This window comes from Cydia splendana, chromosome 17 (genome assembly GCF_910591565.1).
Source record: "Cydia splendana chromosome 17, ilCydSple1.2, whole genome shotgun sequence".
NCBI lineage: Eukaryota > Metazoa > Arthropoda > Insecta > Lepidoptera > Tortricidae > Cydia > Cydia splendana.
Genome location: NC_085976.1, coordinates 8,041,425 through 8,067,036, shown reverse-complemented (window position 1 = coordinate 8,067,036; position 25,612 = coordinate 8,041,425). Strand labels below are relative to the sequence as shown.

The following is a 25,612-nucleotide window of genomic DNA, read 5'->3' as shown; positions in this document are numbered from 1 at the left end:
GTAGTTCCTCGCACGAGAAATCCCAGTGCGAACACTATACAGGCCAGGTTAATGCTATTCATCGCACTCCTTAAGTACAGATAAAGGCAGCTATACATGGTACGTATGTCGGGTAAGTGTACTTCTAAGTCTAGCCTTGCAATGGGAGCTCCCGGTTGATTCATGTCAGTCGTTAAATTTTTCAAGGTGTCTTAATGTTACTTAATAGGTGTTCATAACAATAGGAGATTTTAAAATTCTAATTAAATATAGGTATGCGGGAACATAGCAACCGGTTAATTTATAAATACATACAATCAGTATAGATGAACTGGTTTTAAGCGTCAAGTCTAAAGACGATACTATATCAATGGCACGCAGGAATGCCGTCTTAAAAGGTTGATAAAGTATTTAAAAGGAATTATTTAAAGGTTGATAAAGTATTTAAAAGGAATTATTTAATATATCTCAAGTATCTGGAGAACTTTTAAGTTATTTACTTATAATAACAGTCGGCCGTTCAATTATTAACTCGAGAATGGAGCGACTTACTCAATAATCGTTCTTTATACCATTATTGGCCGAAGGCCCAATGTAATTTTATCGTTCGACTGGATTGCATTGCGTTATAATATGGCATTGCGCCCAGTTTAGTTTCAAAAACTTTTCCTTGCAAAGTTGGTACGCAATTCATCATTGCATAATCATTTTAGCGAAAATTGTTGGTTTCCTGATAACACAATCGGTATCTTGTATAGCGTACTTTAATAAAGGGGAAGCAGGGGAGTGTTAGTTAATAGCACGGACGTTAAACGCAGCGCCTCGGGCCCTCGAAACCCTCCTACCCTCGTAAACCACGAGCATAGACAACTTTTCATCGACTCCGTGTTATAAAGCCTTTACGAAGACTCGGTCACCGGCACCACACGTGGGTACCCTTATACTTGTAAAGTACGACGACTACGACGGCGCAAACTACACCATTCACTTGTATCTTGCACCAATGTATACATACATACTACAAGGACATTGCACAAAAAGGTCTAAATAGATCTTCATCGGGAACATGTCGCTTATGGCAGGTACCTTTAGGAAAATAACCTGCAGAAATCCGTATTACAAATATACCCCACCAGTGTATATTTACTCCATTGCCTCAATATAATTGTGGATCATTGTGTGTTTCATTTAATTTAATGCTGCACAAGAAGCAAACGTGAGTGCACCGTAAACGTGGGTGCGCTCTCAATGCTCTGATTTTAAAATACTTAGTATCGGAATACAATGCGTAACACAACAATAAGTCGTATTATTCATATGTTCTATCTACTCTAGCCAAGTAATCTGGAAGCACGGGCCACGTGAGCCAGCCAAATAATTTAATCCGACCACTGTTTCCAGGAGAATCGGCCGCGATAAATTATGCTCTTTTTGCGGCCCATATCAAAATTGCTGCAATTTTGCTTCTGTCTCGCGGCTTTATATTTATTCGTGTTTGTCGTGCTCGGTGGCTGCATGTACTGGCAAACTTGCTCCGACACGATGCAGTTTCATTAATAAGTCCTACGTGGAAGGATTCACTTTATTAATGTGGTGCGCTACTTTTGGATCGCATTATTTTTTAATGTCTGGTATTTTGTTCATCTTTGTGCTATCTTTACCTATGTAAAGGTAGCTAAGTAACTAGGTAATTATGTTTTACGTTAATGTCACGTATTTATGACATAATTATGATAAAAATGTGCCTCATATCCTTTATTTTTTTCTGTTTAAGCTTTTAAACCAGGATTGGTTGTCTCTTGTGTTACTTTTGCACTTATATCCACAATTTTTTCGTGTTTACGGCATATATGAGAAACTAATTTATACCAGATTTTCGAATCTAGAAGCGGAATTGAATAAAATTCACTTGAATGGCTAATAAAAGCACTGTTGCAAAATAGTTTTTGAATAAACTATAATTTAATATAAAATGATATTTTTGTCTTCTGCGTTATCCGGATTCATCTTGTAAACAACAAGACAAACTAAAATTAGGTTGTTGGGAATACGAGCGAGTTATTACTCACATTAATATAGCAACCGCGAGTAGGACGCAATTATTTGCTGAATGTGATTTGGAACTTTACGCCGTGCATTGTACATTGTAAACTAGTAATATCTTGACAATTTGAGGGTTCGACTTGAACATCGACATATTGCCACAGTTTCGAAGTTCGACCTTATTTCTGCCCCAATAGTCAGTCTGAACTGGGCATATATTATACAGATATGAATACAACAATAATAATAAAAGGTACTTCGTAAAACATACGTTATAGCTTAAGCATTAAATATAAGAGTAAAGGTGACAAACACAATACCTAAGTGACATTGTCTTGCCTCGAAATTGTCGCATCGTAGCGTGGCGAAGATCTTTTTCGTATTTTTATGTGATACTCGTATGTCAAAGGTGTCAAGAAGGCATCGCTTTTAACTCGTTTCGCGTTTTTTTCTTACTTTTTTTTGCTGAAGTTTCCATTAAGGAGTATTAAGTATATATTTTTTTATAATTTTGTTCCAGATCGGCTCGCTCAAGGGCTACTATCTGTTGTCACATCACGAGGTCCGCAAGCGCTCGACAGAGCCCAGTCATGACCACCACAAGAAATTAAATGATGAACCACAGGTAAATTTTTAATAGGTGATCAGTAGAGCTAAGAGATTTGTAGATTTCCATTATTAAAATGAATAGGTTTGGGTAACACGGAATATCAAACCTCCATTTAGATTAATAGCAAACTTTCGGACGGTGGCCCTATTCTATTTAGGTACGCACTACAACTTTGTATGTGTGTGCTCATTAGGAGCTTCCACGTGTATGAAATTATGGTGGCATTTAAGCGAGTGCGCGAGACTCAATTAATTCAATAGATTTAGTAACCAATTACTTCTAAAAAACACGCTTTAGACATTCGCCCAACCACACTAGTAGAACGCTACCTTTTTGAAAATGATTTCAGTTTATTGATTACTTTAAAAGTTACATATGAATCGGATTTGTATTTTATGTTGTTTTCGTACGGAGATATATAGTTTTCAATTTGATTATACTCGTATAATTAAGGCTAACAAGTCGTCACGTCACAGATTATAATGCAGGGAACACTCACGGTCTCAAGGATGACTAAATATCGGGTGGAACAGAACGAAGGACTTTTATGCAAACGGGAAATTGTTTAGGCTACGTACTTAATTTTTCACTTATTAATCACGTTAATATTTCTAACCGTTTTAGAGATACAGTTTGTTAAACATTAGTGCATAAATCTGTATGCTACAACCCTAGCAAGTAGATCCTATTGTATGACATGACATGTGTCAATTTAAAATGTAAATATCTTTGTAGGGTTGTCACTGATATAAAAATATTTCATTTTAGTGATTTTGTTTTACTTGTTACTTCAGCTTTACGATTATAATAACTCGATTGTAGATCACTTAGATAACATTATCCTTTCAGCTCAGTCTCTAGAAATGTTCCACCCTGTATATTGACCATAAGAAATCAAATGCGAATATTTTATCTGGCTTATACCGACCCTACGCAACTGTTTCTTGTAAACAAAATTACATATCAAGTGTCGCATACAAGTAAGGGTGAGTTCCGTCTGACACAGGACTCCATACATCGTAGGCAAAAAAATTAAGATAAAGTAAGGTCCGTGCACACGGTCCATACATCGTACGACGAAAAGATTAAGTGGGGTTGCGGATTAGGACGGGGGGCGACAAGCTGGAGTGAGCAAAGTCCGCTGCCCCAGTGAATCTTGTTATGAAGAGTAACATAATTCCGTCTAATCAAGTCGATGTGGTTGTCGGGTTAACTTGCTTTAGGGTCGATCAACTATTTCTTGTTGTTATTATGTCCCATCAGCCAGGAGACCATACTAGCATAGTTTGTTAGAACTGCCGTACCATGTTCTACAAACATGCTTAGTGGATGTCCCATTATGGAAAGGCCTTATAACCAAAAAATTCAAGTTCGGTTAATTAAAATACGAAAAAACTAGTATTTTAAGAGTGACCCAGGAGACCGTAACCATGGCAACGAGTGATAAGAAAAAGTTGATTCAGCCTTTAAATAACTGCCAGTTATTGTTATGCTGATGATATCTCCTGCATTATATTTACAAAGTTTTTAAAGAGATGTTGTCTAGCAGAATTGTCCGAAACTTTATAACGGCTGCGCTTACAATCATGGGATGGAGTGGAATAAATAACAAACATTTCTTTAAGAAACCTGTGTCTTCTGCGTTCCGATACATATAGAATAACACTAAAGGTGAATATTGGTAACCAATCAAGGTTAGATACCAATGCCAAAGCAGTGTGTTCCAAATAGTATTCTGTAAAATCAATACATTCTAACTATATTTTTCGATGGTGAGCGCTACTCGCCGTATCGACAAATCAAGACGTCGCAGTACTTACTTAATAGTGTAGTAAACGAAGCAAGTTGTTGTATGGAGACCCATGCATTAATTCCTCAGTCGATGAAATTTTGCTTGGTTATTGTATAGTATGAGCCGAAACTAACATTATAAATATCCAAAAAAAAACCGGTCAAGTGCGAGTCTGACTCGCGTTTCTAGGGTTCCGTACATAATTCCGACTCACGCTTGACTGCACATTTCTAATAGGTTTTCCTGTCATCTATAGGTAAAGAACTATTTTGTGTATTTTTTTCAAAATTTTAGACAGTAGTTTCGGAGATACAAGGGGAATGGTAATTTTTTGGCTATTTGTATTTTCTGAAATAACTTCGAACCTATGTATTTTTAAATTATACAAAAAATATGTCCATCTTTGGGTTACTAATTTACATATGTGTACCAAATTTCAACTTAATTGGTCCAGTAGTTTCCGAGAAAATAGGCTGTGACAAACAGACAGACAGACCCACGAGTGATCCTATAAGGGTTCTTTTTTTTCGTTTTGAGGTACGGAACCCTAAAAACACTCCTAAGTTAGGTATTTATACGTAAACATACAAAGCTGTTTATTTATTTAACCGAGTAATTCTTCCGTCCGAAATTTTTTTACCAAATAAGTTATTGGTATTTCTGCTGGGATTTTTTTTATTGTTATGTCATATATTGTTGCAATACGTTACATGAATATTTCCGGTGGAGACGAAAGTTTGAACGGAGCATTTTTCCGTAAAAAGATATTAACGATTTAAGACTTTAGGTATTTACTTAAATACTATTACTATTATTCTTTGGATATTTATACAATACTTAATATTTATTGATACTTTATCATACTGTAAAGTTTTTTGTGGCTGAGGAATTACTGCGGGGTCCACTACCTTTATTTACTACACTATAATGTCAGCTAAACAGTGAACATATACACAGCAGTGCATTTGCTTCGACAAAACCAGTTCACGTGTAGCACACAATTACACTTACCCAAGCGAACGCTCTCCTGTGCTTGCAAGAACTCTGAAAGCAATTCATCAAGCGAACGTATAGCAGGACCAGTGTACGAGTAGACTATAGTATTGATCATATTTTTACAAATTCAGGAGACCTAATATTGTACAAGGTTCGGACATATTTAGGTACAGCCGGTTATAAAAAGTTTCGTGAATACATACTCGCAGCCTGGGCGGGAGCACTTACGGTTGCTGTCCATATACACCCTCATGGAATGGTCTATCGTGATTTTACTTTCCCTAGAGGCCCCATTATAGGTACCTATATTAAAAAGGCAGCTTTAGCTGTATATTTATAATAGATTAGCTTAGCATTTGGGTGGCTCAACGACGTGCCTCTCGGAGCACGGAAGCGCTCAGTGAGTGTTTGGCTAAGGAAATTGAACTTATTCAAATCAAGTTACGCGGATAATTAATTATTCGATCAATTTAGCGTTGCCGTGAAGAAATGCTAGCGCGTAACCGAATTCAATAAATTATACATTGGTTTTTCAAAGTCTAGCAAAATAGGTAACTACTTAAACCGAGTAGTTGTTGATGTTGCTTAACCTTCATGTGAATCCATGTATTGTCACCGCAAGGTTATTAAGTATTTCTGGTGACTTAACGTTGCACTTTCCAACCCTAAAGTCGTTTCAAAAATGTGCACGCCAGCTAAAGAAGACTCCCAGCACCGTTTAGAGTTTAGAAGATGCAATTTCACAGTCGCTGGAACGCAACTGACATACGAGAGGAAAATAACACCGGTGTGTATTAGCATGAAAAAAGCCCCGAGCGCGTCGTCCTGCGGGTTTCATTGCTTTTTCACAAGTCGAGGTCGGCGCGACAAAACGACGCAATTTCTCCCTGGAACTAAAAGTCAAGAGGAAAACATAATTTTTAAATTCTCGTCGCTTGATTGCGTTAGGTCTTAGCAGTGGGTACTATAATTTCATTAGCGGCAGTGGCAAGTAAAAATGGTAGCGTAGAAAGTATGTAGTACTCGTTATACAGACGGGGTCGGCGGAGCCAACCGGCCACTGTTTGTCTCGCTCCCCACTTAATTTAATAAAAAAATCCACACATTCCGTGTTTTCTCTCGGAGAAACAAGTTCAGAGCTAATATGAGAATACTGTGAAAAGGAAGCGAGCAAAATGAAATCTACTATTTTGGTGCTCTTAATAGAGTTGTTCTTTTATTTACTTTTATAAGATTTCTGATGTTGATGAAAAAAATATAGCAATAGGCTAAGGTTTCATTTCATGTAATAATAGATGAATGTAGAAAATAGGGGCGATGAACTTTTTCTTTTCAGTTCCTTTTTTTGAATCACAACAGTGCCTAACAAAGGGAAGAGCCCACACGACCTTGACATTTATGATTGGTGAAATAATATGTTATAAAATATAGGTACATATTACGTACTATGTAATTTCCGAAGCTGTTCCTAGCCGTTTTCAAAGAAGTCCTAGTCATGCAGGAAACATATAACAAGGTCTCGTGTAGTTAAAATAATATTCAGGAGACGAGACATTATCCGTTATGGGCTGCCAAAAGGACTGCAGCCAAATTCAGCTTGCTTTAAATTGTTACAAGTTCCGTCCGGTAGCGACACGCGCGGGTCGCAATATTTTTGGCATTCCCCTGATAAAAGTCACAGGCCATTTTCCAGCTCCCGACACAGACGCATCTGGCAAAGAGACATCACGCAAACCAAACATTGTTAAAAGTACGTTGAAAAATGGTATCGGGTCTTTGACAAAGTTTTGTGCCTGCTAAAGTCGAAGCTCATACAGGGGGTAATAGAGTCCTAAACTAATAAAGTTCGTTGCGGGGAGCCTCTGCTAACAATGTTCAGGTTAAAGCAGATTTGTGCAAAAAGTCGCACGCTCGTTACGTCTAGTTGACCCGTGTCTTTTGTTACACGACCCAATTTGCGCGGCGTATTTGTTTTTCAATCTCATTAAAATTCCTGCCAACATTGTTTATTATGATGTTATTAAAGCGGTCGCATCATTAAAAAGCGAGTGTAAAGAAAAGCTGGTTTTGCTGAGATGCTGTACCTAATGGGTTTTGTTGAGAAAAATTGCTACACACGATGCCTAACGGTCGGAGCGTAAATTGTCCTTTTTACGCTTGGTTGAGTTTCACATTAAGTTTTGAAGGTAATTTAGTCCTGAAATCAGCTCGCCTTTAAGGTTTTTGATAATGTAGAAGTGTGTAGAAATAAGAAGTTCTTGAAAGAGGTGTGGTACTTTTTTTAAAGGGCCGACAATAGGCATGCAACACAATTGAAAGAGACTGAGATAACCTTAAGGATAGGTACTATTAGGACGCCGTACGCTTGTTTGCCACCGAAGTAGTGCAATAAAAAAGTAGGCGTGTAGCGGTGAGGAATTGGGTGTCTCATCAACATGAGAAAGGCCGGGTCGGAAGGACCCGCCCCGGAGTTTTATTGTCCCTCTGTCCAGCGGGCCAAGTCGGCCGAACTCGCTTGTTACGGCACAAAGGGAGGAAAGTGTCACGGTACGTTAGCGTCCGCAACACGCCCGCTACAAATCTAACCGCCAAGTCGCGAGATGCCCGGCTATTCATGAAGTTTAGTCTGAGTGCATGAAGTTATGTTTTCCATCCTCAAAGAAAAGGGTTTGTCTTTACCGCGATACGCTCGCAAAAACAAGTAACCATACAAAAGCACCGATAGCCTGGATTTACCTCGATTAGGAGGACGATCACGCTTTACATATAAATACGAATTATCGCCAGGAAAAAGATCACTGGCATTGTCCTCCTAGTACGTAAAATAATTGTAACGCTTACACGTTTTCTTATTGATTACTACTTCGCGCCCCGCCCGGGCTTCGCACGAGATACATAAAACCTTAACAAATTATACACCTTAACCTTCCTCAAGAATCACTATATTGATAGGTGAAAATTGCGTGAAAATCCGCTCAGTAGTTTCTGAGTTTATCGCGAACATACATACACAGAAACAGACAGACACGGCGGGGGACTTTGTTTTATAAGGTGTAGTGATCTTTCGTATCGAAATATATGTATAAAGTAAGTTACCCGCCAAGTCCAGCGAATGAGTAAATCTTCAAAATTCTAAACTAGCGAAATTTTTAGATGAGGTCCGATCGTAAAACGAAATCTGCTAAGTTTAAATTACAGCCTAATCCAGACTACCAGTCCGAAATATCATTGTTACATAAAATAAGTCCAACACACGTCAGTAGGTACAGTTTATTACTGCGCTCCATATTCTTGTGACGTCATAAGACTTTATTTGACACGTTACGTCCTGGCGAGAATGTCATGCCACATCCCGCGTTGTTATTGCTTTATATGCCCATCAAAAGCAAAATGGCGGGGAAAAAACATGTTACAAGTCGAATTATAGGTAAAAATGGAACAAAACGTGTTCCTATTTCACTTTTGCTACAATACAACCGTGGAAGTGTTACGACCTCGTCAGTTTAGTTTAGGGATAGTGTATAACTGTGGAAGTGTTCACTTCTAGCAAATCTATTTGTTCCCTGTAAGTTATGACTTTGACCTTTTCGAAATAGTACCTTCGAAATAGTTCGAAATATACCTTCTTTCGAAATAGTTCATGGGTAAAATAGTACCTTCTAGAGATCCTGGTTGATAGTTGCAAAGCCGGGCCAGGCGGTTAAGAACTTCTAGCAATCAAGTTTATCTATATCTATAAGTAGGCACTTATTTGATATTCCTTATCCCGTCTGGGTGGGAGTGTTAGTTTAGTATGGGATCTAAGGAAGGGTTGGTTTTCAAAGAGGACTTTGATGACCTTTTGCACAGAATAAGTAATAGTACTATCGTATAGAAAGGACACTTCCTACAAAACCGAAGTTTGACAGCGATTCAGGGACGAATCATGCTTTCCCTTTCTAAGGTATGGCACTATCCCTTTCGGCTATTTAGGGTTGGCCAAATTCAACTCTTTATCTTATTTGTGGTCGTGCACGGAAAAGGACGTCAAGTGGTGCCAACCCTAATAATTGCTCGGAGCAATGCTGAGCCGAATGGAGCAGAGTTTGCCCGAAAGGAGAAATGTCTTCCCACTGGCTTTTGATCTCAGGATCGCCTTAAGATTAGGGGAGTATGAGTAGTCCTTATTTAGGATGACTTCTCCTTCTATTCGTATTCCTATTTTAAATGTGAATTGTTTATAAAATTGCCGTGATTATTTGTCCAGGTACACTGGGTCCAGCAGCAGCGGGAGCGGAGGCGAGTCAAGCGTGACTACTCGCCGTACGATGGCATCTGGCCGCGTCGCTTGCAATCCCACGGCCGGCCTCAGCATCCCCGCGCGCTCACCTCGGCCGCATTCTTCCCTGACCCACTGTTCAAGGAGCAATGGTATTTGGTAAGTATGGAACCTAAAAGACAAGGTCCAGGTCTTAATGCAAGTCAAGTTATAGGACATTCAGCAGTATAGCTTGTCTAAAAGTCCGCGTCAACGTCTTTGAGGAATTCCGATTTATGACCGATATGCTCACTCTTATTATATGTTCAGTCTTGACCATAGGTTTCTAATATGCCGCGATATCTAGACTGTCAGACTGAATATGAAGGTTAGATCCAATCATAATTAAAATTTATTTTAATAAATAAAGTTACATTACAATAAGAATTTAACTAAATAATGCATACAAGTAATACTTTTTTTTATGACAGGAGGCGAAACGAGTAGACGAATCTCTTGATACTGATGCAATCTTATTTATGAACGAATCTTTCTTACAGAACGGTGGTGCAAAAGATGGCTTAGATATGAATGTGTCACCAGCTTGGCAAAAAGGCTACACAGGCAAAGGCGTTGTAGTATCAATCCTAGATGATGGAATACAAACAAATCATCCTGATCTTGCTCAAAACTATGTAAGTATTTACTTATGGTATATAGGTGAGGTATACAATCATATAGTGAGGAGTCGAATTAAGATACTGCTACATAGATTATTTACGCACAATGGTTTTTGATTTCACCTTCAAGTATTTATTTGGTCCAAGTTACATATTCTTAAATACCTTGTAACTATATCGTATATAAATACCTTCTACCATTTTAGGATCCTAACGCATCCACCGACATTAACGGCAACGACGACGATCCCATGCCACAAGACAACGGCGACAACAAACACGGCACGAGGTGCGCTGGAGAGGTAGCCGCCGTTGCATACAACCAGTACTGCGGAGTAGGCATCGCGTACAACGCCAGCATAGGCGGCGTGAGGATGTTGGATGGCGTGGTCAACGATGCAGTCGAGGCTAGGGCCCTGGGGCTCAACCCGGACCATATTGATGTGTACAGCGCCTCGTGGGGACCTGAGGATGACGGCAAGACGGTTGATGGTCCGGGGCCGTTAGCACGGAGGTAAGTGGCATTTTCCGGGTCTCTATTGTTCCCAAAAAGTTTCATAATGTATTGTTTGTCCGCATTTTTGTCAGTCATAATTTGTTTGCTTCAGAGACGCGTAACTTTTCAGGATTGCCTTAAATCAAACCTAACCTAACCTACTTATCTATAGGATAACCTTACGAAAATCCTGAAAAATTAACGGTCTCCGTTTTAGGATAAATGATAATATAACAAACAGTACATTATGACTTAAAACTTTATGTGAAACAAAGGGACCCCGGCATTTTCCAGTTGTTCTGTTTAAACTCTCGTCAAAAGTGGAAACCAATGATGGGTACTTTTCGTTTATTCCATGGGATTGTAAATATATTGAAACAAAATATATTATGTAAATACATAGCTGCTTATTGGGACTACTTACTGGAAACGAGACTATTGAAATCTTTTTCTCTTATAAAATCAATTGTTATCTTTATCCTACTTGAAACATTTCTTGTAAAACAGTCTCTCATTCAACTATTCGTGCCTCAAAGTCTTACAACTTCATGTATTTACTTACTTGTAAGTCTTGTAACTACAAGACATGGCTTTTGACTAATCTAATCAATTTATTAGATTAACGTCAATTTTGTTTTAGGGCATTTATTTACGGAGTCACGAGTGGTCGCAGAGGTAAAGGATCTATCTTCGTATGGGCATCAGGAAACGGTGGACGACACACGGATTCCTGCAACTGCGATGGTTATACTAATAGTATATTCACGCTATCTATCTCCAGCGCTACTCAAGGAGGGTATAAACCCTGGTATTTAGAAGAATGCTCTTCGACTTTGGCTACAACGTACAGTTCAGGCACTCCAGGCCACGATAAGAGTGTAGCCACTGTTGATATGGATGGCAGGTTAAGACCTGATCATATTTGTACAGTAGAACACACAGGGACTTCTGCGTCTGCTCCCCTCGCCGCCGGAATTTGTGCTTTGGCGCTAGAAGCTAACCCAGACTTAACTTGGAGAGATATGCAATATTTAGTAGTTCTAACATCACGCCCTCAACCTTTAGAAAGAGAAACAGGCTGGATAGTCAATGGTGTCAAAAGGAAAGTTAGTCACAAATTCGGATATGGCCTCATGGATGCGTCTGAGATGGTGAATTTAGCAGAACAATGGGTGTCAGTTCCTCCTCAACATATATGTAAATCTCAAGAAATCAATGAAGACAAATCAATCGAATCCACTTTTGGCTATACGTTATCGGTGCATATGGACGTAAATGGTTGTGGTGGTACAGTCAACGAAGTGCGATATCTCGAACATGTCCAATGTAAAATATCGTTAAGATTCTTCCCTCGCGGTAATTTGCGTATAGTACTTAAATCCCCTATGGGTACTGTATCGACTTTGCTTTTTGAAAGGCCACGTGATGTAGTGAGCTCGAACTTTGATGAGTGGCCGTTCCTTAGCGTTCACTTCTGGGGTGAACAAGCAGAAGGAAGATGGACATTGCAGATCATCAACGGTGGCAACAGACACGTTAACCAGGCGGGTATACTAAAGAAATGGCAACTTATATTTTATGGAACAAATATAGACCCAGTGAGACTGCGTAATAAGAGACCATTGCCCGGATCCCCTCCGTTAGCGTTCCCAACTGCCGCAGACGGTTACGAAGCTATCGGGGATTCTTTTTACAATACTGACGCGTTTGCCAACTATCAGAACTTTCCGACGCTATTCGCCGCCGGCTCAGACCCGGAGAAGGCGGTAGCTCGGCTTGACGGACACAACGTCCCTTCACCGCAGGGGGAGAGTGTCCTGGCTGATAGCAACGACAGGCGCGTCGTGCATGACTGTGATCCCGAATGCGATCCTCAAGGCTGCTATGGCAAAGGACCTACTCAATGCATTGCTTGTAAGCACTATAGATTGGACGACGCCTGCGTTTCACGGTGTCCTCCTAGGAGCTACGCTAACCAGGGCGGAGTGTGCTGGCAGTGTCACGAATCTTGTGAGACGTGCGTCGGACCCGGATTGGACTCTTGTTTGACTTGTGCGCCTGCTCATTTGCTAGTAGCAGATTTAGCAGTTTGCTTGCAGCAATGCCCAGATGGCTATTGGGAGGACAGTGACTCCTCGGTTTGTCGTCCGTGTGCTGCTCATTGCGCGACTTGCTCCGAAAGAGCGGACTCTTGCAATTCCTGCGATCACCATTTGCTACTTCACAGCGGTACATGCTTGACTTCTTGCCCACCATCTTACTATGAAACCGATGACTATGGTTGCGCCAAGTGCCATCCCTCTTGCGATACTTGTACTGGTCCGGGAGAGTCACAGTGCGTTACATGTTACGCTTCCCACTACGCAATAAATGGACAATGTAACACTTCATGCCCTTCTGGATACTATGCTGATAAGAAAAGAAGGGAATGCGTCAAGTAAGTTTTTGTTAATTCACTAAAACGATTTGTCAGTATAAAATGTGTGTGAACGTCCTGTTTATAACGTCACATGTTTGTTATATATACGGTTGATAATTTACTCGTACTTTTTTCAGATGTCCCGTAGGTTGTTCAGCATGCACAAACGGTTTATGCTTGGCCTGCGAGCCCAAATGGGAGCTCAACAAGAAGGGCAAGTGTGTGCTGCTGGGCGGCGACCAGTGCACGTCGACCGAGTTCATCGACGAGGGACAGTGCAGACAGTGTCATTCTGCCTGTGACACGTGTTACGGGGGTGACGAAGAGCATTGTTTGACGTGTCCGTCACCGAACCTGTTGCAGGATAACAAGTATGTTTATACATATTACTAATTTAACTTAAAAATATTTCGCGGGAATTTTAATCTCTATCGTAATGGCGTTGACGCTTAACTAATAGTAATGTTGTACCTAATGCTTGGGCCCATTTCTCGAACGGTATAAGTCTAATATTAGTAACCATGGTGACCCATACTATTTGACAGTTCGTGGATTGACCGAAGCGTAGCGAAGGTCTACGTTTTGACTCGGGCATTTTGCTTTTGTATGTCCGGATGTTCTCCTCTACAGGTCGCAATTCTTAACCGATTCTCGTGACATTTTGTAACCGAATTCTATGATTCGATAAAAAAAAATTGTCGAGTCGGATTTTGGAAATTTTTTAAAATGGAAAAGTTGTGACAGCTCGCGCTTAAACAAATAGTCGTATCGGTATCATAAGAGTGTATTATTTTTGAGACATGTTTACAGATTAAGATGGCTAAAAATTCAGAAGATTTATTTCGCTGGTTTCGGAGGTATTGAGATATCTAATTTTAACTAATTTTAACTTGAGAATGAGTAGCTAAATTTCGTCAGCTTATCAAAGAACTATTTGGCTCTGTTTGTAAACGTTCGCCTTTTTTGTTTGCACAGAGAGTCTGGGTTCGATCCCCAGTATTTGTATGCTTGGATATAACCTTTTTATTTTTTTACACTTAAATTTCGTATTGTGTTTTTTTTAATGTACTATATTTAAAGCTCTTAGCACCATGTAATTTAAAGCTCTGCTCGCGAGGTCTACAGCTCACAGAGCCACTAGTAATATTAGTCTAATACCGTTCGGGATCGGTCATACCCTGCGAAGAGGAAATACGAACAACGCCAGTATCGCGTTCGAGTGGCGGCCTCAGGGCGGGAAGCGAGCCCGCAAACGCCCTGTGCACACTTGGAGGCGCAGCGTAGAGAACAAGCTGACAGCTGTAGGACTGAGCTGGAACGAGGCCAAGACGGTTGCTCAAGACAGGAAGGCGTGGAAGGATCTTGTGGAGGCCCTATGCACCTCCGGGGTGCCCTAGGATAGACAACAACAACAACAATACCGTTCGAGAAATGGGCCCTGTTGTTTGTTTCTAATCATCTTATCTCATCATCAGTAGGCGTATTAGGTTGTTCACTGAGGCGGAGTGGAGCGAAGATGTGGGAAATCAACCAATGCTATTGGTTGATTCCTCATGTTTATTAAGTCTTTGCTTGGTCACTTTTTCTTTATTATATGACAATAATTTGATTTGTTCCCTAAGAAGCATATTATCATGATATAAATCCGCATCAATAAATCACTTTTTGACACCGCTCTTTAAAAGTCATACACAACACGTCATGTGCGAAAAGAGCAACATGAAAACTCCTAAATATGAAAATGGATGAGTTGGAGTTGGTGTGAAGCAAAGAGGATAGTATGGAAGATGAATTGTCTTGTTCACGTACGTACGTGTTGTGTCTATTATAGCAACTTAAGGGATTTGGCCTGAATAAAGCGACAAGTAATCGCGAGCCCGCTGTTTCCTGTCGAGCGCCCATACAAACATAATCATGATTATCAGTTAACTTTACCTATGTTCAGCAGATGCGTCACCGACTGCGCTCGGGGCTTCTACTCAGAGGCGGGCCGCTGCGCGCGCTGCACTCACGGCTGCTCAGCGTGTGTATCGAGGCTCAACTGCACGGCCTGTGCTGGTGCTCTGCGGTTGCAGTCCGGGTCATGTCGGGCCACTTGTGCTGACGGGTGAGTGTAACCTGTCATGTCAAACGCGGAGATCGCTACACGCACTGTTTAGCGTGTGGCTTGACTCAAGATTAGGGTTACATCTGGCTCATTCCGGGCTACTAGTGACGGTACACGGCGATCGGTCTTTTTCGTAGGTAACACAGCGCCGTTTGTCGTAAACGTCGATCGAAAACGCTGTTCCTTATCGCTCTTTAAACCTTTCTACCTTGGGTTGACGCGATGTTGTTTAAATGTCGTATTTTACGTACATAATCTTGACATATCGTTTTTAACTTTTGTGTGTTTAATTATTAAGTACTTATTTGTACAATGTGTATTTGTGTTTAATATACGTCTTAGCGTCTACGTAGCGTTACGTCTACATTATGCTCTTTATTAAATCCTCTACTGCTCCGAAAGAACTTAGGAAAGGTTTTTAATTAAATGATTCGGTATTTTCTTTCCTAGTAATTCAATACTAAACAGAACTGTCGCTCGTGTACCCACACTCCACGTGTACTAGGCGTACAATTAAAAAGTTAGTTATCCAGCTTTTGTTCAATTTTATTACGAAAACTTGAAGCGTGTAAGTTTGGGAAATAAGTCCTTTTTTTACTGTAACTTATCCGATAGGTATCACGGTTTCATGTAATTTTTAATTTTGCCTAGTGTTTTTAACAATTTGTACTTAACAATTTTAAATTAGGCAAGTATTCCAAGATGGTATAAAAGACAACTTGGAATACTTCCAAAATTTTTCAGATTTTACGCATTCTGGATACGCTATGCCTGTTTTGTAATAATTAATTAATTTTATTGTTTATTCAGGTACTATGCAGATCGCGGGACATGTACCAAATGCTACCTCTCTTGTCGAACATGTATCGGGCCGCGGCGCGACCAGTGCGCCTCGTGCCCCGCAGGCTGGAGGCTTGCGGCCGGCGAGTGTCACCCTGAATGTCCACAGGGTAAGTTGTCGTAACCTACAGGCTAATACATATTCTACCTAATTAGTGCGTTTTACAATGTGTAATACCCATAAATATGTTATATGATATGAGATGCCTAACTATGTAATTAACTTCACCACGTTTGTCCACGATGGATTAAATCGTCATTTAACTATTTGCTTGCCCATCAGGTTTCTACCAAACCTCCGACGGCTGCCGTCGCTGCCATCACTACTGCCGCGAGTGTGACGGCTCCGGCCCGCTCCACTGCAAGTCGTGCCCGCCTCTCTTCATGCTCGACGGCGGGCTGTGCATGGAGTGTCTCGGCTCGCAGTACTACGATGCGAGCATCGGCATGTGTAAAGCGTGCGATGCTAGCTGCAGGACTTGCTCCGGCCCGGGACAGTTTAGTTGCACGGGGTGCTCCAGGCCGCTGCGACTCGACAGGTGAGAACATGCCGCGAATCATGCTGAACAGGTTGTGTCTGTGCCGCTCCCGGTACTACGAGCACTTGCACGGCATGAAGTCAGCTCCAGGGCGTGTTTTGGTCCAGGACAGATTTCAATTTGATTTCTGAGTGCCTATAATGAACGGATTACATGAGAGACTTATGATTTCTTATGCCTTTTCGGTCGCGGGCCTTTTGACCTGCCACATTCCTCACTACTCCTGTTCTAACAATATTGTTTATTTCAGGCTTAACAACCAATGCGTGACGTGCTGCGCGGACCGTGGTACCGCCGCCAACACGACGGCTATCGACTGCTGTCACTGTCACCCTGAAACAGGTAATTTACGTCTATCACGGCTCAAAAACAGGATAAGGTTTAGCTAGTGTCTCGTGATTTAGCCACGGATAGTTTCAATCCCAAAAATATAACCACTAAAATTACTTTCACCTGAGAAATGTACTTGCAAAATATAAATTATTTCATCCGTTTTATGCCCGTTCTATACCACGTGTCCCAAAATTCAACGATAAGCTGGCACCAGAAGATGGACCTGCTCATGACTACTCGAGGAAAAAAAAGAAAAAAAATATATCTCAATTTATTCTGGAATTACAAAAAAAATTGAAATCGACAACCCATAGTGGTATTTTTAACGACCATGTGTACAATTTTTCAATTTTTTTATTATTTTTCCTCAAGTAGTCATGAGCAGGTCCATCTTCTGGTGCCAGCTTATCGTTGAATTTTAGGACACGTTGTATACGACAGAATAATAAAAATAAATAAACCAAACCAAAACAAATAGAATCTTAAATGCGACCCTATCTATATAAAAGGCAGTACCTAAGTAATTATAAAAAGGATAGAACGTTTTATGAGCGCACAGATGGCTTTCATCTTCCTAATGAGCTTTGGCTGTAAATGAAATGTGATGAAACTGCACACCGGACGATTTGTTTATACACTGCATAAAACAAATCGCCGTCGTTTGAAATTCTTATAAAATAATGTTTTTTTTAATAGGTACCAGAGGTACCTACTATAAATAGTCATATAGTGAGATTCTTCTCGATTCTATAATTATTATTTTTTATTTTATTTATTTTATTTATTCTATAGTAAAATCTTACATTGAATCAAACAGAAAAGTGCCGTGAAACCCTATCGGGTTTGTACCGACACAACATTCGTGGATAGGTACATTTTACATTAAACATTGTTGTGATACATAGGATAATCAAAAGTTATATAAAATTACTTAAGTTCTACAATAAATAAATTAGCGGGTAAAACTAAATAGCCCACTCGAGTACGCAACCGGCCGTTCATTCCTTATCGCTGTGCGGTTTACGTGTCAAGAAAGTCTTAAGCGGCTCCGGTTTTCCTTAAGGCGTATGCCATTAATTGAGTATTAGTGGTATTCTTGTGACATCTATTTTGTTACTTCTTATTTACCTTTACATGATATAGAGTTTCCAATTTCAATGGTACCAACCACCGGATCAACGGTTCAATTTATCAGTGTTTATCAAAAATAAATGTATTTTACGTGTTTCAAAAATTACGCAAAATTGAAACCTATCACTTTTTTTCAATAAGTTAAATATTCATGCCTCTGCCTTAATAAAAGTTATTGTTAAAGCACATTTACATGGCACGCGTTTCTCATACCATTTGGGGCGAAAATTCATACGAGTCTTAATTATCTTTATTTTCTTAGTTTTGCATGCGGTATTGTTGATGAGTTATTAAATACGTGTACTAGACGCGACAGTTTAAAGGGTTATATTGCTGATATAGTTCAAGTAAAACAATTAGGTTAATCCATACTAATCCATACTCGAAAGTGTGTCTATCTGTCTGTCTATCTGTCTGTTACTTCTTCACGTTTAAACCACTGAACCGATTTAGTTGAAATTTGGCATAGATATAGTTTCAGTCCCGGGGAAGGACATAAGAGAGTTTTTATGACGAAAATAACCCCTGAAGGGAGTGAAAAGGATGGTGGAATTGAGTAATTAATGAATTGCAAGTAAGTAATTAAGCATACGCTCAAATTTAATGATTGCTATTACACTTTATCCAGGCGCTTACTTTAGCTGCTGTTACTAATTCCACGCAGACGAATTCGCGCCCAAACGCTAGTATCTAAATATGTCTCGGAAAAAAAGTAATGTTTCTGACTGTATGACACAGTAAACAGTGTGTGGAACAATCTCAATTTGCAGTTAATTTGTGTAACGGCATTATTGCGTGCCGTCTCCTCGGCTGACACATGAAAACAATTAGCGACTCTTTAAATTGACTTTTCGAGCGATTGAGCATGATGAAGCATGCAAATTAATCAGTAATACACTCCCGGTGCGCCGTTTTTCGCCAGGAGACAGATTCAGAAACGGAAATTTGATGCCAAATACAATATTTTTGTAATATAACTTTTTAATCAGAAAACCATTTTTTTATCCAGCATGGCTTGATACTGGTATTGAAATGTGACTCATGTTTGCATGGAAATTGTGATTAAGTATTTTTGGGGTAGGTATACTTTTCATACCATTACGTGGCTTTCTGTAAAATACTCCCCAGTGTTTTTAGTTCTAACTCTTCTTAGTACTACAATAAAATGCGTGCCGCCCATTAGACGTTTGACTCGTTTGAGATGTATTTAAAAAAAATCTACAGTAGGTATGGGAGGAGTTTTCGGGGGCGATAAATCGATCTAGCTAGGTATCTCTGGGAAACTGAGTTGTTATATGTTTTCCGAGCAGAGCTCGGTTCGGTCTCCCAGATATTTATAATATAAATTAGTTACGTCGAATGCACATTTCAGAATAAAGCACACAATTTGTATATTAATGACTGCTTACTTTACCAACCTCTTACCTTACTTGGTAAGCATTAATGTAAAAACTACCTTAACTATTTACAAATTGAGTTTAAATTTGAATGGATGTTAAATGAGTATGCAAACAAAAGAGTAAATAATTAAATATTCGTTACTATTATTAATCTATCAATATTGATTACGGTCACCGAGGGAACTTGAGTTATTGTCATACTTCATTTAAATCCTTTAATTTCAATTCGCATTGGAAGGGAAGCGTGCTATTTACCAAATATAATTCCCTTTATGTTTCGAAAATTTTCGGGATTACTTTTATGAACTAATTACGGGTAAAATAATTGATGACATGCAAATTGGCATTAAAATGTATTAAATTAAAGCCCGTTTTTAGGGTTTTTATTTGTAATATAGCTTCATATACAACGACATCTGAGGTGTGGTAGAAATTAACAAGATATATGATTAAGAATTATGAGAGAAAGGGAAACTAGTTAGGTAAATTCACTAAATTATTCGTTATACATATAATACTCGTACTCAACTTCGAAAATCGAGAAATTAAGTTCGTTCGATCGTTCGTATTATTTTTACAAATGTTGTTTTTTTTTTCAAATCTGTTAGCTCCTTCCCTATCTAATAAGTCTAATAACTATTAACTTCCGTGTCTTAAAAAATATTGTTGTTTGATCACAGGGGAGTGCATAAATTCATCCGTGGCGGGCAAACGCCGGATCGCCGAGTACGGCGCGCTGCGCACGGAGCCCGTGCGCGCGGCACCGGGCGTCGCTGCGGTCGTCCTCGCCGTATGCGCCGCCGCCACTGTTCTGTTCCTCACTGTGCTGCTGGTGTTACAGGTACTAATTACTATCTTACTAATTATTAATTCATCCGTGGCGGGCAAGCGCCGGATCGCCGAGTACGACGCGCTGCGTACGGAGACCGTGCGCGCGGCGCCGGGCGTCGCTGCGGTCGTGCTCCCGTATGCGCGGCCGCCACTGTGCTGCTGGTGTTACAGGTATTACTATGTGAAGTACTCTCAAAGAGAATTAGCATCAAATAACAGAACGCCCAGTGGGCACGCCGTACCGGGTGTCACTGTTCTGTTCTGTATTGTTCATGACTGTACTGCTGAAGCTTCAGGTACGCAGTGGCGTGCACTTCATAAAGGCAAAAAGGCACTGCCTACCCTACTATAATTCCGATGTCTATCCTCTTAAACTACTTAATTTAATTTATATTTGATCGTACTATCAGTAATCGATATAACTTAAAACATTCTAAAAATTAATAAGCGCTCCATCTACCGGTTAAGCTTTGTCATCAAGTCATCATCTATAATAATTCTACGCGACGAAGTTTACACCACGCGGCACTAGCGCCGCTACGTGCCTTGCACGGCAAAGACAGAAAACATTTCCGTCTAAATCTTTCTATGTGTGCCTTCGTCGTTACGCGGTTACAGTGTAGTGGGCCTTCCTATAAGTACGAGCACACAATTATACAAGTAACGCACACATTTAGACGCAATAGGCAGTGTCTTCCGTACCAAACCTAAACGAATGACGCCCGAAAGTTTCCGAATAGTTCCGATGTTTATGTGACTATTTTAAAAAGTAGCATTTGCTATGGTAATTTAGTGCAAATACGAGACTATTTTTTTATTCGTTTGTTTACAGTATTTGGTTAAGTTTATTTTCATTTTTTATTCGGTCGCCATTGTTTGTTTGTTTTGGTGAGTTTATGAGATAACAGTTAACAGTTGCCGGAAATTATAAAGTGCGATTAGTGAAAAAATGGATAATTTAACTGTGAAAGTTGTGGTGGGTGTGTGTGTGTGCAAACTATTAAAAATGATGCGTTTTCGAAGCTTTTGTTTAGCCAAAAAAAGAAGTAATTGAAAAGACTTGACAACAAAATGAAAACCATCACGCAATTTTTTTGGTGAGTTAGTAGCTCTCATTTTTTAAGGATCCGTATCCAAAGGGTAAAACGGGACTCTATTACTAAGACTCTGCTGTCCTTCCGTCCGTCCGTCTGTCATCAGGCTGTATCTCACGAACCGTGATAGCTAGACAGTTGAAATTTTCACAGATGTATTTCTGTTGCCGCTATAACAACAAACACTAAAAACAGAATAAAATAAAGATTTAAGTGGGGCTCCCATACAACAAACGTGATTTTTGACCGAAGTTAAGCAACGTAGGGCGGGGTCAGTACTTGGATGGGTGACCGTTTTTTTTTTTGCCTTTTTTTGCATTATGGTACGGAACCCTTCGTGCGCGAGTCCGACTCGCACTTGCCCGGTTTTCTGATATAATTTTGCCTACCCAGTCCCAAATCTCTGTGCACGCGACTGCAGGTACGATATGCGAATATGCGAACAACACTCTGGTTTTATACTTAGTTATATTCCTTACGGTCTAGAGGCTTTAAATCCAATTCAGTTGGTGTCTTAAACGTACATAAAATTAATTCAGACATTTAAAATGAAGTGAATCTCAATGCGACAGGCGCTACGATAATAATCTCAAAGCTAACGTTACCAACTTCGCGTCTGCCACACGGCTTAATGTAAACATGGCTGATTAAAACTTCCACCTCCAGTCCTGCACCCGGTTATGAGAGCAACACTCATATTTAATACTCACGTCCTATGCTCCCTTGCGGCCTAGAGGTGCCAAATGCTAATGGTGAGGCAAAATTCGAAACTACAAAAGAATAAATTAAGTTATTCTTAGGAACCAAGAACTTCGAGGAACACAGCGCTGCCTTATGCGTGTTAGTACATTTGTCTATCGTAAGTATGTGTAATCAACCAAGAGCGATGTTCAATATTTGTATAATCTGTACACGCGCTAATTCTCACAAGAATGAAATGGTGTTCAGGTTACGCTTATCTGCGTGACACGTCTGAATGATGCTCATAAAATCAAGTAGGGTTTCAGGCCTGTGCACACCGGGTTGCGTGTGCGTGACGTGCACGTGCGCGTGCGGCGTTGTAGTATACAGATCCTTTTGAGAGACGTCACACCGCTTGCGTGACGTGTGCGTGTGCGGCTCCAACATTTTAGCGCACGCGCACGTGCACGTCACGCACACGCAGCCGGTGTGCACAGGCCTTGAAAGGTGCAGTAGATTCAGAAAACGGAGTTTTTAAAAAGTCGTAGCGCTTTGTTGTATCATAATACGGCTCGCTTAAAAATAATTAGCAATCTTGAGGCTTTTCTCGAGGGACTGTATCGATTCGAATCCTAAACTCAGTGAGAGTGAGAGAACACGAACTTACTGGGCCTTAAATAACACCATCATTAGGTACAGACAGAAAAAGTAAAAAATTACTTTATTTCTTTTATTAGCCATTGTGATTGTACACAACGTGCAAACCCTGTAATTGATATTATTCTGATTTTTGATAAAGACCTTTATGGCTTTATAAATACAGTAACCTTTGCTACCTTCAAAATTAATTTTTCAGGATAAAAGAGAGAGAGAGAGAGAGAGAGTCTTTATTTGTGAAAACACAGGTACAATTAATGATCTTATGTTACAGTTTCGTAGTCTCACCATGCTCTGCCAATAGTGGCGTACAAATACTACTACTTATAAACATACAACATGCATTATTTTAAAATTTACAATTTGTAAATTAAATATTAATCATTAGAACATAGTCACAAAATAATCATACTTAAGAAATAAAATTTATACATACATTTAATTTTCATTCAAATAGTCGCTTATTTTATAATAACATTTTTCGATTAATAGTGCAGTCAGTTGTTTCTTAAATTGTGATAGTGGTAATGTTTTTAAACAATCAGGAATTTTATTATATATTCTGGTTGCCATTCCAAAAATGCTTTTCCGCATCAATGTGGTGTTCCGTTGCTCATTGTGCAACTTCTGGTCATATTGTGATCGCGTTGGATATTTGCGGTACTCTGAGACTTTAGCGAACAAATTAGAGTTGCATTTAACAAATACTGCCATTTCTAAGATATAAATACACGGAAATGTTAAAATTTTCATTACTTTGAATAACGGAACACTGCTTTCTCCGGGTTTTTTTCCGCACATTGCTCTTACACACCGTTTTTGGGCTATAAGTACATTTTCCCTATCGACTGAGTTACCCCAGAATATAATCCCATATCGGAGTTTTGAGACTACAAGTCCATGGTAGGCCGACAGAACTGTGTCTTGATTTACTATTTTGGATAGTTTAGAAAGTGCATAAGCAGATTTGTTTAGTTGTTGACATATATCAGCAACATGAGGTTTCCAGGTAAGTTGACTATCTATTAATAAGCCTAAAAACCGTGTCATGTCTACATTTTCAATTTTGTCATGTTTATAGTTTATGTCAATTGTATCAGTATTAATAGGATTTATACGATTGTAGAAGTGCATTACATTAGTCTTTTTAAGATTGATTATTAGATTATTATTATTTAACCACATTATAATATTATTTAATTCTGAATTAATGTCCTTTTCGTATGTAATCAGGCTATCACAATTTATTATAGATGTGCTGTCGTCAGCAAATAGTACCATTGGATAGTCAACGTCATTTGGCAGGTCATTAATATAAACGAGGAACAGTAGGGGGCCGAGCACACTGCCCTGTGGGACTCCATGTGTGACATACTGCTCTCTCGAATAGTACTTTTGTTCTGTTTTTTTCTTCGTACAGATTCTAGATATTTCGGTACATTGAGGCCTTTCTCTTAAGTAAGATTCGATAAGATTTAGCGCATTACCCCTAATACCATACATTTCAAGCTTGCATAACAGTCGGTCATGGTTAACATAGTCAAAGGCTTGAGTCATATCAGTAAAAATAGCGCAAACGGGCTTTCGTTCATCAACATTTTCCATTACAATGTTAAGAAGGTCATATATAGCCATATTAATACTTATATTTTTTCTAAATCCCTTTTGTTCACTTCTAAGTAAATTTAATTTGTTAAGATATGCATATAAACGATTATAAATTACCTTTTCAAAAATTTTTGAAAATACTGGAATCAAGGCAATCGGTCGATAGTTTTGTGTACAATCTTTTTCGCCTTTTTTATGTAGGGGTTTAATCACTGTTTTTTTTAATTGCTTAGGATAAATCCCCGTATAAATGACTAGATTAATTATGTGACTTCAGTGTTCGTTTATAATGTTGTTCACATATTTAATTACACATGTGGCAATACTATCATACCCGACGCTGTTGGTGTTATTAAGTAAATTTATTAATGTCTTAACTTCGTCTGGCGTAGTTGGCTCTAGAAATATTGATTTAGAGTTGTTTTTTATGTTAGGTTTAGTCGTAGCACTAAGCGAAATATGTTGAGAGTCTCTGTCGATGTAATGGGCATTAAATGTGTCTGCAATCTGTTGCGGCTCCGTGATCATTTCGTTGTGTTTCTTTATTGTTTGAATGCAATTTTTAGGGCGAGTCGATTTAAACGAGTTAATGACTTTCCAAGCTGCTTTTGATTTATTTTTAGCTGTATTTATTGCGTGATTGTTTTGTGCTGTTTGAGTTAATTTAATTATTTTTTTATACATTTTTGAGTAGTTTCTTAAGAGTGATTTATTTATTTCTGTTGGGTGACGTCTATATTGCCAGAGTAATTTTCTTTGATTTTTCCCACAAATTCTTAATCCTTTTGAAATCCATTTAAGTTTTCCAGTATCAGTAATAGTTATAGTTTTGAGTGGGAAATAAAGATCGTATAGTCGCTTAAAATTATCAATAAATGCATTATAAGCAATGTTGGGGTCGTCAGTGATGTAGATTTCAGAGAAGGACAAGTTCTCTAGGTTACATTTGAACTTATTTAAATTATCTTGCGAATATATACGTTTTGTGGTGCGCCAAGATTGTATGTATCTTTTTTCCTTTACTGGAACTTTCAGCAATTGTGCCGTGTGATCCGACAGACCAAGATCAATGACTGCAGTCTTATGACCCTTCTTTATGTTATGCAAAAAATTATCTAGACATGTATTACTCGCAGGCC

At 39.3% G+C, this 25,612-nt stretch overlaps 1 protein-coding gene across 2 annotated transcripts in view; it reads left to right on the top strand.

Annotated features, from left to right (window-relative positions):
• LOC134798682 (furin-like protease 2) overlaps positions 1–25,612 on the top strand; it is a 371,313-nt gene that overhangs the window by 332,168 nt on the left and 13,533 nt on the right. The window contains exons 3-13 of one of the 2 annotated variants that reach the window (XM_063771053.1): positions 2,543–2,647; positions 9,667–9,837; positions 10,218–10,352; positions 10,544–10,851; positions 11,474–13,270; positions 13,390–13,623; positions 15,201–15,359; positions 16,170–16,309; positions 16,483–16,738; positions 16,989–17,080; positions 20,283–20,443. In XM_063771053.1, the coding sequence (XP_063627123.1) occupies positions 2,543–2,647; positions 9,667–9,837; positions 10,218–10,352; positions 10,544–10,851; positions 11,474–13,270; positions 13,390–13,623; positions 15,201–15,359; positions 16,170–16,309; positions 16,483–16,738; positions 16,989–17,080; positions 20,283–20,443 (3,558 nt within the window). Of the gene's footprint in view, positions 1–2,542; positions 2,648–9,666; positions 9,838–10,217; positions 10,353–10,543; positions 10,852–11,473; positions 13,271–13,389; positions 13,624–15,197; positions 15,360–16,169; positions 16,310–16,482; positions 16,739–16,988; positions 17,081–20,282; positions 20,444–25,612 lie in introns of both variants that reach the window. The other variant, XM_063771052.1, reaches the window with a different exon arrangement.